Below are 17,562 nucleotides of genomic sequence, written 5' to 3'. Positions count from 1 at the left end.
TAGGGTCACAACTCACATTTAGCTTGCCCCTGAGCCCACAACATAAGTCTGGTTTGCTCTCGAGCCCACATCTTATGACTGCCTTTCCCCCCTTCAGTCCAAGGACTGAAATATAACTGATCAGCCCTCAGTACGAGTCTGGCATGCTCCCCCGGCCCTCAGCTTGCATCTTGAATGCCAAGGAGTCCTCAGTATTATTCTGGTATGCTCTCCCGACCCTCATCTCATATTTGGCATACTCTAGGGTTTGTTGGTCACCGCACAAAGCAGTATAACCTCAACCCTACCCACACAACATGTCGACATATAACAACTAAATGCACATACAAATAATTAGACAAAGACACAAGTATTCCAATAGATCTACCAGCAGATTCCATGGTGGTGATTTCTTAGCAAATTTTGTAGTGGTCATTCCCTAGCAAATTTCGTGGTGGTGAATCCCTAGTAAATTTTGTAGTGGTAAATCCCTAGTAAATTTCATGGTGCTCATTTCCTAGTAAATTCCGTGGTGGTCATTCCATATCAAATTCCGTGGTGGTGATTCTGTAGCAAATTTCGTCGTGTTAAATCCCTAGCAAATTTCATTTGATGACTTACTAGCAAATTCTGTGGTCATGAATCCCTAGCAATTTTTGGGGTGTATATTATATACCCGATTCCATATGGACTGATGGATAATTGATTTATAAATTATATCAAAATTATTTTGTAGTAATATATGAAAAATAAAAATAACAAAAAAAAATCAAAACCATTATATCATAAAATAATACAATATTATTTATTACATGGAAAAAAGAAAGTTGCTAATCTAAAATAAATACTCTACAATAAACATGTATCAACCTACTAGTGTTGTTTTGTAAAGACATTAATAAGATCCAATGTCATTTGAAGTTGTTTTTCAAGATGCCCGACCCTTGCGTTGTTTTCTTCTTGTTTGGCGTTCATCATTTCTTTAAGCTCTTCGTTTTGCTATTTTTGTTTAGCAACAAGCTACCTCATTTCTTCTATTTCATCATTTTTCGGGAATGTAAGATACATCCATTTTACCGTTCCTATTGGGAACCGCCTTTACAAAAGAGCCTAATCCATAAAGTCTTCTTTCTTATCATTACGACCAACAACAGCATAAAATATCTTGTCCTCCTCAAATTCAACACCGTCAGCTTCCAACTCTTCCTGTTTTTCTGTATAGGCCGCCTACAAAATAAAAATAATACAAGTTAAAAGATATCAAATTTATGAATGATATTATGGACTGGCTACACTATAAAAGTTTAACACTGATATGAATATTACATGAATTTGTCTATCTTTTTCATTTGTGAAAGTGACTCCATTGTGATTCTTTGTATGTGTATACAGGAATAATTCACTATGGGGTGGATCACGTCCTAATTTTCTCTTCTGCATAAATACCATATAAAATGTCAAATATACAGATAAAAATATATAAACATTGATACGATGTACCATTAAAAAAATTACCAAATCAGAAGCTATCTTCAAATGACTTGCGGATCCAGCGTTATGTGTAGGTTTTGCTACTCCATCAGCCACACCGTTACACCTATTTTCTTGTTCTATTCAGATTTTAGCTTGTATTCTTATGTATTCCATTATAATTGCAGGAGTTCCAGACTTCCTGTGGAATATGATTTGATTTAAATCCATGTTTGTTTCTTTTTGGGCTCCGCATGTTGAAGACATATTTACCATAACTTTGTGTCGTTTTCCTTGCCCAAGCTTGCCTCACTAACGAGTCTATTGTTTCATCCCAACAACATTTTTTCTACACATCAACAATATAAACATAAGTTTAAGTGTAAATGTTTACCAAACAACAATTTATCACATATAGTTAATTACCTAAAACTCCTCCCAATATAATTTGCGTATTTCTTTGTTTACTTTTCCCCAAGCATACCCTTGCGGATCTACTCTTTGTAAAAAGGACCGACTAATAAAGAGTCCACAAGGGCCTGGTGGTTGTGTTGGTCCACAATCTTTAGAGAAATTGTTTTCACCTTGTACATTTTCCACTACAGATCCATTCTTGGTTGGTTGTGTTGGTGATGGGTAGATTCTAGCATAAGTGTTGTTGATGGGGTATATTATGAGGTAGTTGTTGGTATAGATGTAGATGTGGTAGTTCCTTTACTTAAGGAGGATGTGGTAGTTATTGTAGTTGTAGATGCAAATTTTGAGGTTGTGGTAGTAGATATAGGTGTTGATAACGTGGTAGTGTGTGTTAGTGTTGAGGATGGTTTAGATGATGTAGGTGCTAAAGTTTTTGTTATTGATGTAAGTGTTGAGGATTATATTGTTCCTGTTTCTGAAGTTTTAGATATATTTTCTAAGGACGGTGTGGATGTTGTAAGTGATGCCGAGGAAGCGGTAGTCATGGTTGATGTTAATGATTTAGGTTTTGGGGTTTTGTTGGTAGATTTTTAGGTGCATTGGATGTGGTTGTTGGTATTGGGAAGTCGATTTCTTCATCTTGTAATTGTCAGCTTATGAATTTTGCAGTTGCAATCATCTTGTGCTTCATAACCTGTGGTGCAATGAATTTAGTTGGCTTCACACAAGGTGGTCCTTTTACTTTCGAGTTCGACCTCTTTCTTGCTAAAAAATAAACAAAAAACTGTAGTCAATATATACCAATGTACTAAAGATGATAAACTAATGATGAGAAGAGTGAACAAACAAACAATAAAAATAAATTATATATGAAGGAATTACTACGTATGCATGAAAACTGTTGAATACAATCAAAACCAATTTAATTTTAATTTTAGATGATAATAATCATGAAGATGATCAGAGAACAAGAAACGATCATCACGTCAATAGTAAATTACATAAAAATAAATTTTAGATGAGTGACAACCTATATCGCCAAAGTCAGTGCACAAACGTATAATGAACAAAGATTTCGATTAATTAGCTGTCGGAGATGATGATTACAGAAAATGTAAAGTCTATTTCTAATCAGTAAACTTACCCTAATACGGAGCCTAAATATGTGTAGGTTGGAGGGAAAGGAATTGCGAAATATTTTGAAACTCCGCTAATGAAAAATTCGAATTGTGCTAATTAGTGCTAAATATTTAGTACATAATTCAAATTTATTAAATTAGCTCCAGATTAATAGATGAACTATATACATATAACGTCAAGAAAGAACATAGACTAACGAGGTTTTCATAGCATAATTTTAGTTTAAAATTATAAATGAGGATTAAACGTTAATAAAGTATACATGTTTATGCTGTTATGTTTAAACCAAAATTTATATATAAAAGACGTATAGTTTATGTCAATATATATGGTAGTTGCTTATGGTGTCATGGTATTACCCATGGATGACATATGGGTCATTGGTCAAAATGGAAGTTGGTTATGGTGTCCATGGATGACAAATGGGTCATCGGTCAACATGGTAGTTGCTTATGGTTACCAGGGATGACATATGGGTCATTGGTCAGCATGGTAGTTTCTTATGGTGACAATGGATAAAGTATTGGTCATTGGTTAACAAGGTAGTTGCTTATGGTGACCATGGATGACATATTGGTCATTGGTCAACATGGTAGTTGCTTATGGTGACCATGGATGACATATGGATCATTGGTCAACATGGTAGTTGCTTATTGTGAACATGGATGCCATATGGGTCATTGGTCAACATATGGTAGTTACTTATGGTGACCATGGATGACATATGAGTCATTGGTCAACATGGTAGTTGCTTATGGTGACCATGGATGACATATAGGTCATTGGTCAACATGGTAGTTGCTTATGGTGACCATGGATGACATACGAGACATTGGTCAACATGGTAGTTGCTTATGGTGACCATGGATGACATATGGGTCATTGGTCAACATGGTAGTTGCTTACGGTGATCATGGATGACATATGGTTCATTGGTCAACATATGGTAGTTGATTATGATGACCATGGATGACATATGGGTCATTGGTCAACATCGTAGTTGCTTATGGTGACCATGGATGACATATGGGTCATTGGTCAACATATGGTAGTTGCTTATGGTGACCATGGATGACATATGGGTTATTGGTCAATATGGTAGTTGCTTATGGTGACCATGGATGACATATAGGTCATTGGTCAACATGGTAGTTGCTTATGGTAGCCATGGATGACATATAGGTCATTGGTCAACATAGTAGTTGCTTATGGTGAGCATGGATGACATATGGGTCATTAGTCAACGTGGTAGTTGCTTATGGTGACCATGGATGACATATGAGTTATTGTTCAACATGGTAGTTGCTTATGGTGTCCAAGGATGACATATGGATTATTGGTCAACATGGTAGTTGCGAGATTAAAAAGGCATATATCATTTGTGTCGACTGTGTATTAAAATAGAAATTGATTTTTCTTTTAATTAGGACTTTCGACAAAACTACCCTTACTAATTAAATACGAGTCATTGTATGTATGAGGTCAATTTGGTCATTTTATAATGGAACGTCTTCTAGGCACCATAATGTTTTCTGACGAAACACGTTGTTTCAGTTCTACAGTGTTATTTCAGTCACTTACAAAAAAACCCCAATTTCAAAATTCCGACAGTCGAAAAACCCTATAATCATTTTTGCTAAATTGTTCTCTTAGTGAATGTTTATTATTATGGAAGCCAGTACTTCTTCGAAGAGCAATCAATAAATCAACGGAAATCGCTAATAGACATGCCATTGGAAGTGATAGAGAAAATAATAGTCGAGTTGGGAAAAATTTAAGCCGTCGAGGCTTTCAGGATGAAGGGTGTGTAAGTTTTGTCTTCGATCATTCTATTTCATTAGTGTATTTGAGTTTTCTTTACATTATGGAGCGAATAATTTGTTTTGTTTGCAGTTGTAAATTCTTCAAAGAGGCAGGAAAAACGGATGAAGTATATAAATATATGGAGTTAGATGGATTACGATTTCGTGGTTGGTCTGACCAGAAACATGTAGTTGTCAACAAATGCATAAAGATAAGAAACCCAAATATTCTTTTAAGGAATGGATTGGTATGTTGTTATATATATATATATATATATATATATATATATATATATATATATATAGTATTAATTAATTTGTTTCTTGTTTTGCATGACTTTAACTAGAAGTTATGTGTTTAATGTTTTTTTTTTCAGATGAAGTTATTTTTCTTAGAAGCTGAACATGAAGGGAAAACAATGCTGGAAGAAGCATCTGCATTAGGACATTTGGATTCAACATTTGTCCTGGGAATGATTCTGATGGCTGAAGGGATACATAGGAAGAAGGAAACTTTGGACATGTTGAACAATGCTTACCGTAGAGCAAAAGGTAAGTGTAATCTTAGAGCAACTTGTTCTAAGGTTCATCTCCACCTAAATAGGGATGGGAGGAAACATGAACACTTCCATGGCATCCATAGAACTTGTGCAATGCATAAGTCTATGATTAGTGTGTTAGATGCTTTTGTGAATGGATACAAATGGGTGTTTGAGTGTGAAATTTGTTTGTGGGGTGCTTGTTTCTTTAATTTTTCAAGGGAGTTTGGTATAATTTATGAGTAGTTTGTTGATATGTACTTTCATATTATGTAACATACACATTAATAACCATGTATAAGTATCGTGTTTTGTAAGCTTGATAGCTTAAAAGTGAATATTATTATATAATATATGATTTTGAACGTTGAGTTCTAACAAGATAGTTTTATGAAATTTGAAGTAAAAGTATGTTTAGAATCATTCAGAAGAAACTGATGGGAAGTCTTACGAGATTCCAATCAAAAAACAAATATTGAACTTAACGAAAATGTAAAATTTAAGTTGGAAATAAGTAAAACTAATGTTATTGAAAGTTTTAAATTATCTCGTTAGAAACATTTAGGTGAAAACCTCACTGAAATTCGAGTTATAACAAAGAAGTTATGACTTATTGAAGTTTCGCAACAGAACCGACACGACGCCATATGACGTAAAAAGTGAGTTGATGATAAACTACTTTTTAGCCTTTATAATCTAAATGAAAGTCAAAGTATTCGTTAAACTAAGAACTTTCATAAAAACAACGTCCAAAATTGACTTCGTATGAGGAAGTTATGATTTTTCTAAGCTTCGGCATAGTAGTTTGCAACTCGAAATTGGAATTATAGATCGATCAATTGTTAGCTTCACAAACTAAATGAGAATCGAAGATCTCATCAATAGTAGTTCAACGGTAATAAGACAGATGAAAACGGATGTCAGATGATGATGTTATGAATTTTTAACGGACTTTTCCTATTCTGGCTGTTAAAAATATAATATTAAAAATGAATTCAAAATTAGCCGACAAAGTCTAAAGGAAAGTTGTAGAGTATAATCTCACGTACGCGTGGGTATAAAGAACGTCAAAAATGGAGCCCGTATGCGCAAGATATGAATTTTGAAGTTTTAGACACCAATTTCGATGAGGTCGTACGCCCGACGTACTCAGTTACGCCCCGCGTACTCGAACAAGGACCGAAATCAGCCACGACGCCTTTTCTTTGGATAGATGACTTATATCTCGCATGATTGACACGTTGATGACACTAAGCTCCTATGCCCATCGTATGAGGGTAGGCTTAGTGTACAGCTTCTCAAGCCAGTACGCCCCGCATACTCTAACTTTACTCCCAGCATAACCATGGGCTTCAGCCACTATAAATAGAGTGCGAGGCTGCCCGAATTTGTTTAGAAAAAAAATTAAACTTTTGCACCCTAAAACATCTCTCGAATTACCCTAACACCCCGTGAAGCCTAGGGAACTACCCCAACACCCGAAGCAAGCCTCGGAGCACCGAAGACCCCAAGAAAATAATATTTTCAGTCGAAACTCTGCCCACACAAAGCCCGGTTTTCAAAAAAACTCCGGGTTTCATCAAAGATAGTCATTTTTAGAAACGAAGTGCTGCCCACAATTATCATTTTATCATTCGGTTATTTAACGGTGAGTTCAATATAGGGACATTTGTATGTTATGTATTATATGTGCAATGTGGTTTCCTGTGTTATCCTAGAATTGGTTTTATATCGTTGATCATGAAGAGCATGTCTCGTATCACTTCTGGTATTGGCTTTGATCCTTTGGCGATGTAGAGCATGTCTCTTATTACTTCTAATATTGGATTCATATGCCTTTAATCATGTAGAGCATGCCTCGTATTACTTCTAGTATTGGCTTTAAGCCTTTGGCCATGTAGAGCATGTCTTGGAATATTCTGGTATCGGATTTATGCCTTTGGCCGTATAGAGCATGTCTCGTATCACTTCTAGTATTGGATGTGTGCCTTTGGCCATGTAGAACATGACTCGTATCACTTTTGGTATTGGCATAGGGCTACGTAGGGCTGAAAGCCTGTATATTCTAGCAAAATGATTATTCGAAATTGTATTTTCTGTGCCACTTGGGCTGAAGTTTTATGATGTATATCATGTTGAAATTGTTGTATCTTATATATATATATATATATATATATATATATATATATATATATATATATATATATATATATATATATATATATGACATAACGTTATATTGTAACTATTATTGAACTCACTAAGCGTCACCCGCTTATCCCTCTCAATGTTTAACTATTGCAGGTGATAAGCATCCGATATAGTCATGTATTCTTGGAAGATTTTGAATAGTTAATACTATTGCTTTTATACTTAGTGTTCATATATGTATATGAATTATAAATTCCTGGGTAGATATGTAATATATAAAACTTTGTAAAAACCTTAATAGTTGGTTTGTATCCAGACTTTTGTAAATTATATTATGAATATGCATGTAGAATGTTTGGAGTAATAATATTTTAAAGTTTAGAGAGTGGGTTCTCTCAATCATGGTATCAGAGCAGTAGTTTAAGTGAGCTAAATACTATGAATTGGTATTTAGACTTAAACCGTTGGAAGTTCAATATGTGAATGGATTCATTATGAGTATATGGATAGAAACCATACGAAAGAATTAGGTGGGGTATTGGGTAATGATAAATCTTAATATTTTAAAGTACAAAGTTACTTCAAAATTTTTATAGCATTAGTTTAATAGAACTAGGAATTGTGAGGATTTCTAGACTTAAACGTGAATTGCTAAGTAATGATGGTACGATGTGTGCCTAGTATACTTTAGGTTGAATACCTAAATTAATATTAAATAGACACAAGCACTAAAATATTATAGGAGATATGCTTTACATTATAATATGTGCTAAATAGTAAATAATATAACATGCCTTAGGTAGCTTACCTATATTGCTATTACTTTAGAAAGTTTAAGGTCTGCTGCCGAACTTGGTTTGTAAGAGGAAATTTTATTTGTTTGAAGTACATTTGGACGAGATGAATGTTTTGGTGTAATCCTTGAAGTTGTTTCACCGCTGGCCAGATTGAAGCAATGATTGCTTACAAAGTTAGAAGAACTGAATATGGTGATAAATACATCGATGATATCAAAATTGATGTTATGCAAGATTAAGAAGAATTCAATGGAGATTAAAGGAAAGGCTAACAAAGTTTTCAGAATCAATAGGCCAGGACTTTGTCTAACATTATGATGTAGTACGCAATTCGAGTAGTATGATAAGAGCTAATATGTAACCTTATACAAGATACTTAGACTTAGTATTTTATAATACTAAGTGACAACTGACTTCTATCACATCCTGATGAAAGTTCCACCGTATGTTAATCCTACTTTAACATACATGGTTAGGATGGTGAAATGAGTCATTTAGTTGTGAAAGGTTGAATGATTTACTAGTCAGAGTAAGGTAGAGTAGATAGTTGAAGAAGATATACACTCATAGTATTGTATGAGAAGAGATTTTGCTGTTAGGAATGACAGAGAACCAAGTCGAAGCTAGTAGAACATGCTAAGACACAGTTAAAATGCAGACTTCCTAGGATAGATTCCTATGAAGTATACTTAAAAGATACACCGATGAGAATAAATTTTTCTCATTAAAGGAATGACGATGTCATGAAATGAATAAATGTGCATGGTGACTTGCATGAGTTAGAAGATGTTGCAGATAGTTGAAGACCCTTTGTCACCACATTACTAGAGTAAATTCTGGTATAGTGTATCTTGCAGAGTAGAAACTACCCAAGAAATAATTTATATAAAGAAGTTGGAAGTGAAATTCCTATCGACCTAGGAAAACTATTAGGATATGCCAGATGGAGAAGATGTGTGGAAAGGATTTTAGAAGGTGAGTATATTAAATCCAACATATGTTTGATAGAAACATGAAATCCCTAGATGAGTATAGGAGAAATTGTTGTATGTAATTGTTTGAACATAATCATGTGTGGTAAGTTGCTTTGTGAAAGATTTTGAATGGTGACTTGGAAAACTACGAGATAGGAGTATGAGTAGGTGTGAATTGTAGTAGAGGCCTATACTACTGGAAGCACAGGACTTACACTTGGATCAGGGAAAGTCACTACGTTACCAAGAAGCTTGTAGTTGATTCCCTTTTTGTTCAAGTATGTCATTACCTTCGTTTCGGTGATAACTAAGAAAACGATTTTCGTTCAGACCTTAGTGGTCATAAAGAATCAAGTCCAACTAATATAGATCTGCAAAGTGAATTGATTGGTTCAGAGAACCATGTCTTTTGCAGTGACGAAACTTCAGTCGGAAGATTGAAGAAGGAGATGGTCGAGGTATTCAATAAAAGTATAATGAATATAGAAAACCCTAGCTAGATCTAATGAATAAGATGGCAAGATCAAAGCTTTACCTCCAGAAGTTCTTCAAAGTGAACTAGATGTAGATTCTTGAAGCTAAATGCCACTCCAAGCTTGCATAGCAATTCCTTCTTCCTGAAGGAACTCTAGAATAGCCACAAATACACTCCTTAAGCACAAAAACATTCTCACAATGTATCTCTGGTGTAGAAGGTCAAAATGAGACTATGGAGGCTACTTAGGGTTTGGTCCAAGAGGCTTAAGGGTGTTTAAATAGGTGTCAAGTCTGAAAATTAGGGTTTTGGCCCTCTGTCGTGTACACCCCGTGTACCTATACGTATGCCTTGCGTACGTGGCCACCTTCCACGTTCATGCATTCTTAGTACGCTAAGCGTACTCCTGGAGTACACACCGCGTACTAAGGGACTATTTATGCCATATTTTCCATTTCAAGGCTCTAACTCTCCCTCACTTAGACTAGACTTCGTCCTCGAAGTCTGTAGAGGCAAATAGATCGGGGTAATGCTCCTACATCTCATCCTCCGGCTCCCATGTCCGTTTAGAGCCTCTTCGGTGCTGCCATTTTACTTTCACTAGCTTCACCTCCTTGTTACGAAGAACCTTAGTCTTCCTATCCAAAACCACAATGGGTCTCTCAATGTTGTTCAGGCTCTCATCCACCTGAATGTTGTCCAAGGAAATTAACGTGGCCTCATCTATGACACACATCCGAAGCTAAGACACATGGAAGGTGTTATATATCTTGTTGAGCTCTTCTGGTAGATCCAAACGGTAAGCCACCTTTCCCAATCGAGCTGAAATCCTGAATGGTCCAATATATCGGGGTACTAGCTTGCCCCTCTTCCGAAACCTAATAACACCCTTCCATGGTGATACTTTCAGCAAGGTGAAGTCTCCTACCTGGAACTCAAGATCCGATCGACGCCGGTCAGCATAGCTTTTTTGACGGCTCTATGCGACTCACATCCTGTCACGCACTTGTTGAATCAACTTGGTAGTATTGAGCACCACTTTGGTGCTTCACATGACTCAGTGCCCTACCTCACCCCAACAAACAGGGTTCCTACACCTCCATCCATACAACATCTCGAACGGTGCTCGGTCGATACTAGCATGATAACTATTATTATATGAAAACTCTGCTAGTGGGAAGTATGTATCCTAACTCCCTTCAAAATCCAAAAGGCATGCCCGAAGCATATCCTCGAGTGTCTGGATCGTCCTGTAACTCTATCCATCTGTCTGGGGGTGGTACGCCGTGCTAAAATGTAACTGAGTGCCTAGTTCCTCATGGAACTTCTTCTAGAATCTAGATGTCAATCGAACATCTCTACTAGAGACCATCGACATTGGCACCCCATGTCTAGCCACCACCTCTCGTACAAAAATATTCGCCAATTTCTCTACAGAGATGCTCTCAGAGATCGGAATAAAGTGGGCACTCTTCGTCAACCTGTCCATAATCACCCATATGGCATCCACACCTCTTGCTGTCCTTGATAACTTTGTGATGAATTCCATGGTGATTTATTCCCACTTCCACATAGGAATGGGTAACGGCTGAACCTTTCCATATGGCCGTTGATGTTTGGCCTTGAGCTTCCTGTAGGTCAAGCACCGCTCCACGAACCAAGCAATCTCCTACTTCATGCAGGGCCACCAATAGCTCAGTCTCAGATCTCATTACATTTTTGTAGCTCCCAGATGTATAGAGAGCTTGGAGTTGTGCGCCTCCTCCAATATCTTCTGTCTCACTCCTCCAGTGACCGGTACCCAGACCCGGCCACACTATGTCAAGAGCCCCTGACCATCCCATACAAATAAGGGAAACTACCCCCCGAATCTGCTCTATCTTCCAGTTCTCTTTCTTCAAACCCTCCACTTGAGCCTTCTTGACAATATCTAGCAGTGGAGAGATCATCGTCATCCTCAAACAAACATACCCAATCGGGGAACCCGCCGTCTTGCGGCTCGCCCACCACGTTGGCCTTCCTGGATGGTATAAGATCTCATAATCATAATCTTTTAGCACATCCAACCACCTCCTCTATCGCATGTTGAGGTTCTGTTGATCCACCAAATACTTCAAACTCTTGTGATTAGTATAAATAGTGCACTGCACTCCATAGAAGTAGTGCCTCAAAATCTTGAGAGCAAACACCATGCCCCCAATTCCATGTTGTGAGTGGGGTAGTTCACCTCGTGATACATTAACTACCTTGAAGCGTACGCGATCACATGCCCTCTCTGCATCAATACAACGCCTAACCCGAAGATGGATGCATCACAGTACACTACCAAATCATCCAGCCCCTCTGGTAGCACTAGAATTGGGGCCTCGCATAACTTCTGTATTAAGGTCTCGAAAGCCATCCGATGATCGGAGCCCCATCGAATGTCAAATTCTTCTTGGTCAAGTAGGTCAAAGGCACGATGATCTTGGAGAAATCCTCGATGAATCTTCTATAATATCCCACTAAACCCAAGAAGTTACGAATCTCAGATGTGTTCTTCGGTACTTCTCACCTGGGTGGATAGAATAACGATTGTTGTGAGCTTCGATCATGACCAAGTCTCTGAAGCCGCCGTGTTTCGGTGTCCAGATCCGATCCACGAGGTATAAGGCTCCACCACCCTTGACTTCTAAGTTCTTATCCATCCCTCTAAGGGATTCACCAGCCACGTTTTTAGGTTTCAAAGCGTCTAGCTGAGTCTCCTTAATTTGCGTGGACAAGTGTGAATGGATAGTTAGAGTCAAAGATCTGACTCTACGACCAGTATATTCTTTCCGACTCAGGGCGTCGGCTACTACATTGGCTTTACCCAGATGATAACGAATATCGCACTCGTAATCACTGAGTAGCTCGACCCACCGTCGTTGTCTCATGTTGAGCTCCTTCTGGTCAAATTGTGTTGTAGACTCTTGTGGTCTGTAAAGGTCGTGCTTTTTGTACCATATAGGTAGTGTCTCCAGATCTTCAAAGCAAACATAACTACTCCTAGTTCAAGATCGTGGGTGGTGTAGTTAACTTCATGTGTCTTCAGCTGTCTTGAGGCATAGGCTATGACTTTACCTCGCTGCATCAGAACACATCCGAGTCCTTGATTTGATGCATCGCAATAGACAACGAAGTCTTCTATCCCTTTGGGGAGGGATAGTATTGGTGCGTTGCACAAGGCTTGCTTGAGCGTTTGGAATGCTCTTTCTTGTTTCTCTTCCCAGTCAAAGGCAACGCCTCTGGGTCACTGTTGTAAGAGGTTTCGCTATACGGGAGAAGTTCTGAATGAACCTGCGATAATAGCCAGCCAGACCTAGAAATTGACGAATTCCTATAGGTGTCTTTGGTGCTGACCAGTTCTCAATGGTCTTGATTTTGGAAGGGTCCACGTGTATTCCTTCTTCGCTAACAACATGGCCCAAAAATTCGACTCGTCGAATCCAAAATTCGTACGTGGAGAACTTCGCATATAGCTTCTCCGACCGCAATGTTTCTAAGAATCTACGGAGATGTTGACTATGTTCCTCCTTACTTAGAGAGTAGATAAGCATGTCATCGATGAAGAAAATGACAAACTGATCCAAGTAAGGAGGACACACCCTATTCATTAGATCCATGAATACTCCGGGCGCGTTGGTCAATCCGAACGGCATCACTACAAACTCGTAGTGCCCATAACGAGTTCGGAAGGCTGTATTAGGAACATCCTCCTCTAACACTCATAGTTGGTGATATTCGGATCATAGATCTATCTTCGAGAAGTAGTTGGCTCCTTGAAGTTGATCAAATAAATTGTCAATGCGGGGCAAAGGATAATGATTTTTAATGGTAAGCTTGTTGAGTTCTCTATACTCGATGCACATGCGAAACGATCCATCCTTCTTCTTGACGAACAAGACCGGTGCTCCCCATGGTGAGAAGCTTGGTCGAATGAATCCCTTCTTGAGAGGTTCATTAAGCTGGCTGGAAAGTTCCTGCATCTCGGCCGGTGCCAAATGATAAGGAGATTTGGCTACGGGGGTAGCTCCTAGCACTAAGTCGCTTCTGAACTCGACTTGGCGTTGTGGTGGTAAACCGGGAAGTTCTTCTGGGAAGATGTCGGGAAATTTACATACTTCTGGGATGTTCTAAATGTCTTTCATTTCTTGACTTGTATCGACGACGTGTGCGAGGAATGCATGATATTCCTTTCGCAAGCACTTATGGGCTTGAATGCACGAAATGATGCGAAGGGTTGTACTAGGTTTGTCGCCATAGATAACTAAAGTTTCGTTTTTAGGATGGTTAAGACAAACAACATTTTCAAAGCACATGATGTCGGCGCGAAGAAGACTCAACCAATCCATGCCGATGATAACATCGAAACATTTAATTGGGACTGGCATGAGATCTATTTTGAAAGTATGGCCATCTAAAGTTAAAGTACAACCTACGTATATGCAGTTAGGACTCTCTATTTTCCCATTAGCCATTTCTACCGTGAATGAATTATCTAATGCACAAGGTTTTTGTTTAAGCAAGTGTGCAAATTTGTGACTTATGAAACTTTTCTCTGCTCCACCGTCGAAAAGTATGCAAGCATATGAGTTATGGAGGAGAAACATACCAGTAACTATCGTAGGATCCGCTACCGCTTCCTCGTGGCCTAGGGCCATAACTCTTCCTACTCCTCCAACCATATGAGCTACCGCTTTCTCGTGGCAGTTCCTCTTGTAGTGGCCCACTTCGCCACAACCGTAGCAAGTTTGGCCCATAACGGCGTTAGGAACTTAGGCGGCTTGAGCTGTTGGAGTCTGGCAGAAACGGACTGTGTGCCCCTTCCTGTTCCAGTTAGTGCACTGCATCTCCCTGCAAGGTCCGCGGTGGTGGAAGCTGCATTTGTTTCACTTCGGGAGCGATCCAGCATAAGTTTTTGCTGGTAAGGGGTTCGCAGGGACAACGGGAGTCACTGTGGCAACATTGATTGCCACAAGTTGTTGTTCCTTGGAGGATTCTTGCGAAGCCCTTCTTTTCCTCTTGTTCCACCCCTTCCTGTTGTTGTCGGGGTTGGCCTTTTGTGGTACGGGTGTAGGGATTGTTGGGTTCTGAGGTTTCCTGTGATCTATGAGAGATTGTGCCAGTTCCTTGGCGCTATCGAAAGTGATAGGCCTGGAAGCTAACACACTTGACTGGATCTGGGCGACAGCCCCCAGATATATCTCTCTATCTTCTTGCTCTCAAGAGCAACCATATCAGGGCATAGGTTTGCCGGATCACAGAACCTATTTGTGTAGGTTGTGATCTTAGATCGAACCATTTGTAGACCCCATAGTTCATGCTCGAGTTTTTGTACTGCACCACCAGGACAGTACTCTTTCATCAGCATGTCCTTCAATTTCTCCCAGCTGATGGAATACGCCACCACCAAAGTCAGATACTTAACATGGCCGTTCCACCATGTTAGTGCTCTGTCAGAGAAGGTACAAGCTGCAAACTTGACCTTGTTTCCCTCCTGGCAAGCACAGATTTCAGAGACGGATTCCATCTTTTCAATCCATTGTCTCAACACCATAACACCCCCAGTTCCATTGAAGCTGCGGGGTTTGTCGTTCGTGAAGTCCTTGTAGGTGCATTCCCGAGGGTGTCCATGGATTTCACCGTGGTTCGAGGGAGGTGCACCTGTTCCCGATCCACTAGGATAGTTACTGGTATCGGTGCTTCGTTGTTTGGGTTACGCCTGGGATTTCTGCGAGGCGGCATCTTTAATTATACGTTTAAAAGATGACGACATGGATAAGAATAAACGAATAATGAATGTGTCTCATGGACTAACTCCCCGTAGCCCAACAACAAAATGAATAGAATGACTATATGAAGATGATAGCATTTGGATAATAATTTCCATATGAGTAGATATCTGTCAATAATACTGGAATTACAGATGTGATAAGTTCGGGAAAAATGGCCTAGAAGTAAGCCTTACATCAACCAAGATAGAAAAATTTTGACAGAACTATGACTAGATCAAGACCTAACAGGTCTAAGATTTATAAAGATATGAAATTAGACCAATGTTTTACATGAACTAGGTTATATCCAAAAGATGAGTCGTCGAGATTCTATCGGCGACGAGAACTGCTAGCACGAGTTCTTGATCCTGACAGTAGACGTTCTATGTCCCTTATACGCCTGTCAGCTCTCACTTGTTGAGCTCGAAGTTCTCTAACTTCAGCTTGAGTTTCAACAAGTTCCCTCTGTAGATTTGCATTGCGGACCAGAGTCCTTTCATGAGCAGACTCTAGTTGGCGAATGTGGACAGTGTTAACGCCAGAGTTGGCTTCAATCTCCAAGACTCAGTCGATTGTTGCTTGACCCAGTATCGTGTTTCTGGAAATTCTACGAACCATGATGGGTAGGACCCTGTCATCAGAACCTCCTTCAGTGAGGTTGTAGAAACTTCGGTCTCCATTGTAGGGAATGGGCTGACCTTGTTCCTGACTCCATCTAGTCAAGTTAGTGGCCCACAGAGGTGTAGGTCCTTGAAATGCGGGGCAGGGGTTCAGGTTTGGGTTTTGAGCAGCTGGGGGTTGGTTGTTGACTTCAGGCTCCGAGTCAGAACTATCGGAAAAACCCTCAGTATGGTGATCATCCAAAGGCATTGGGTGATCATCTTCTGGTTCTGCCTCTAGCCAACCATCATTGCCTTGGTTCGGGAAGTACGGATCACCGTGGTGAAATCCATCCATTAAAATCTATGCGAGAAAAGGGATATAAGATATAGCTACATAGATGAACTGACTAAGATAATTACAGTAAGACCAAATACCCCTATGGTATTTCTTTATGGTTGTGTTGGTAAGGTTTTACACTTGTTGCCATATTACAACCATTCTTGAGCATATGCTAATCACTCCTTGGACCAGCATAGTTGATCAGGCTATGCCATTCCCAAGACTGACCATATATCCCCAAGCTTACATGTGATATTCAACAATTGTAATACTTTTGTTCTTGTCATTGTGACATTGATTTTAGTATGAACGCAGGCACGTATACTTACTTTAAATATTTATTATTTAAAAGTATAACTCTTAGACAGAGTGTTTTAATCCCTATGTATTTATAGTTAGTATATCTTTTATGGGTTGATATACTATATTCACTATAAACATTGCTCTGATACCAATCTGCCACACCCCAAAACAAAGAACGGCGGAAACGTTCTGGGGTGGAGGACGTCATGTACGGTATCACACCAGTGTAAAATAGTAAACAAGCAACAACATCATCCATTGCATTATAAGTAAAGTTTTAATACATGTGTGTTCTTTCGGTGTAATAAGACAACAAAAATATACAATCACAATAAAATACGAGACTTGTCTGTGCTCCGTCTTCTCAAAACCTGGTCATCGTACCTGTCTACTGGTGACCTGAGAATACAAGTTATTTTGAAAGAGAGTATCAGCTTAAAGCTGGTGAATTCATAGGTATTTAAGTTTCATTGCCTTGTTTTTGAAAAGTTGTTATGAATGCCATGTAAATCTTTATGAAAATGTTGATATAAGTATGAAAAACCCTAGGAAATCCCTTATTTCCTACTAGTATGAAATGTAGTCTTCTACCAAGATCTGAATGTTTTGCTATGAAAATGATAGTTCTTCCTTCTTTTTGACTATTACTAACAGTAATTAGTCTAACTCATCGTTTATGTGAATGGTTCACAAAATAAAGTAAAGTAGGAAAAGAACATAATATAAGTGTTATCCTTTGGTACTAGGACTAACACAACAAAAGAATATGATAGTCTTC

At 38.7% G+C, this 17,562-nt stretch overlaps 1 protein-coding gene across 1 annotated transcript; it reads right to left on the bottom strand.

Moving 5' to 3' along the window:
- Nucleotides 1-1,089: 1,089 nt before the first annotated feature.
- Nucleotides 1,090-2,042, bottom strand: LOC128133616 (uncharacterized). The gene is made up of 5 exons (XM_052771125.1): nt 2,034-2,042; nt 1,723-1,798; nt 1,495-1,589; nt 1,306-1,413; nt 1,090-1,206 (listed from the first exon to the last, which is right to left on the bottom strand). Exons 1-5 carry the CDS (start codon nt 2,040-2,042, stop codon nt 1,090-1,092), a joined length of 405 nt encoding a protein of 134 aa, XP_052627085.1.
- Nucleotides 2,043-17,562: the final 15,520 nt, after the last annotated feature.

Source organism: Lactuca sativa, chromosome 4, assembly GCF_002870075.4.
Source record: "Lactuca sativa cultivar Salinas chromosome 4, Lsat_Salinas_v11, whole genome shotgun sequence".
Taxonomy (NCBI): domain Eukaryota; kingdom Viridiplantae; phylum Streptophyta; class Magnoliopsida; order Asterales; family Asteraceae; genus Lactuca; species Lactuca sativa.
Note: the sequence above shows the minus strand (reverse complement) of the source record. Positions and strands in the feature narration are given on the sequence as shown.

Coding starts and splice junctions, on each gene's coding strand:
- LOC128133616 (XM_052771125.1), bottom strand. Junction 1,414..1,494: donor TGAAGATAGCTTCTGATTTG/GTAATTTTTTTA, acceptor GTATTTATGCAG/AAGAGAAAATTAGGACGTGA. Junction 1,207..1,305: donor AAAAAGATAGACAAATTCAT/GTAATATTCATA, acceptor TTTATTTTGTAG/GCGGCCTATACAGAAAAACA.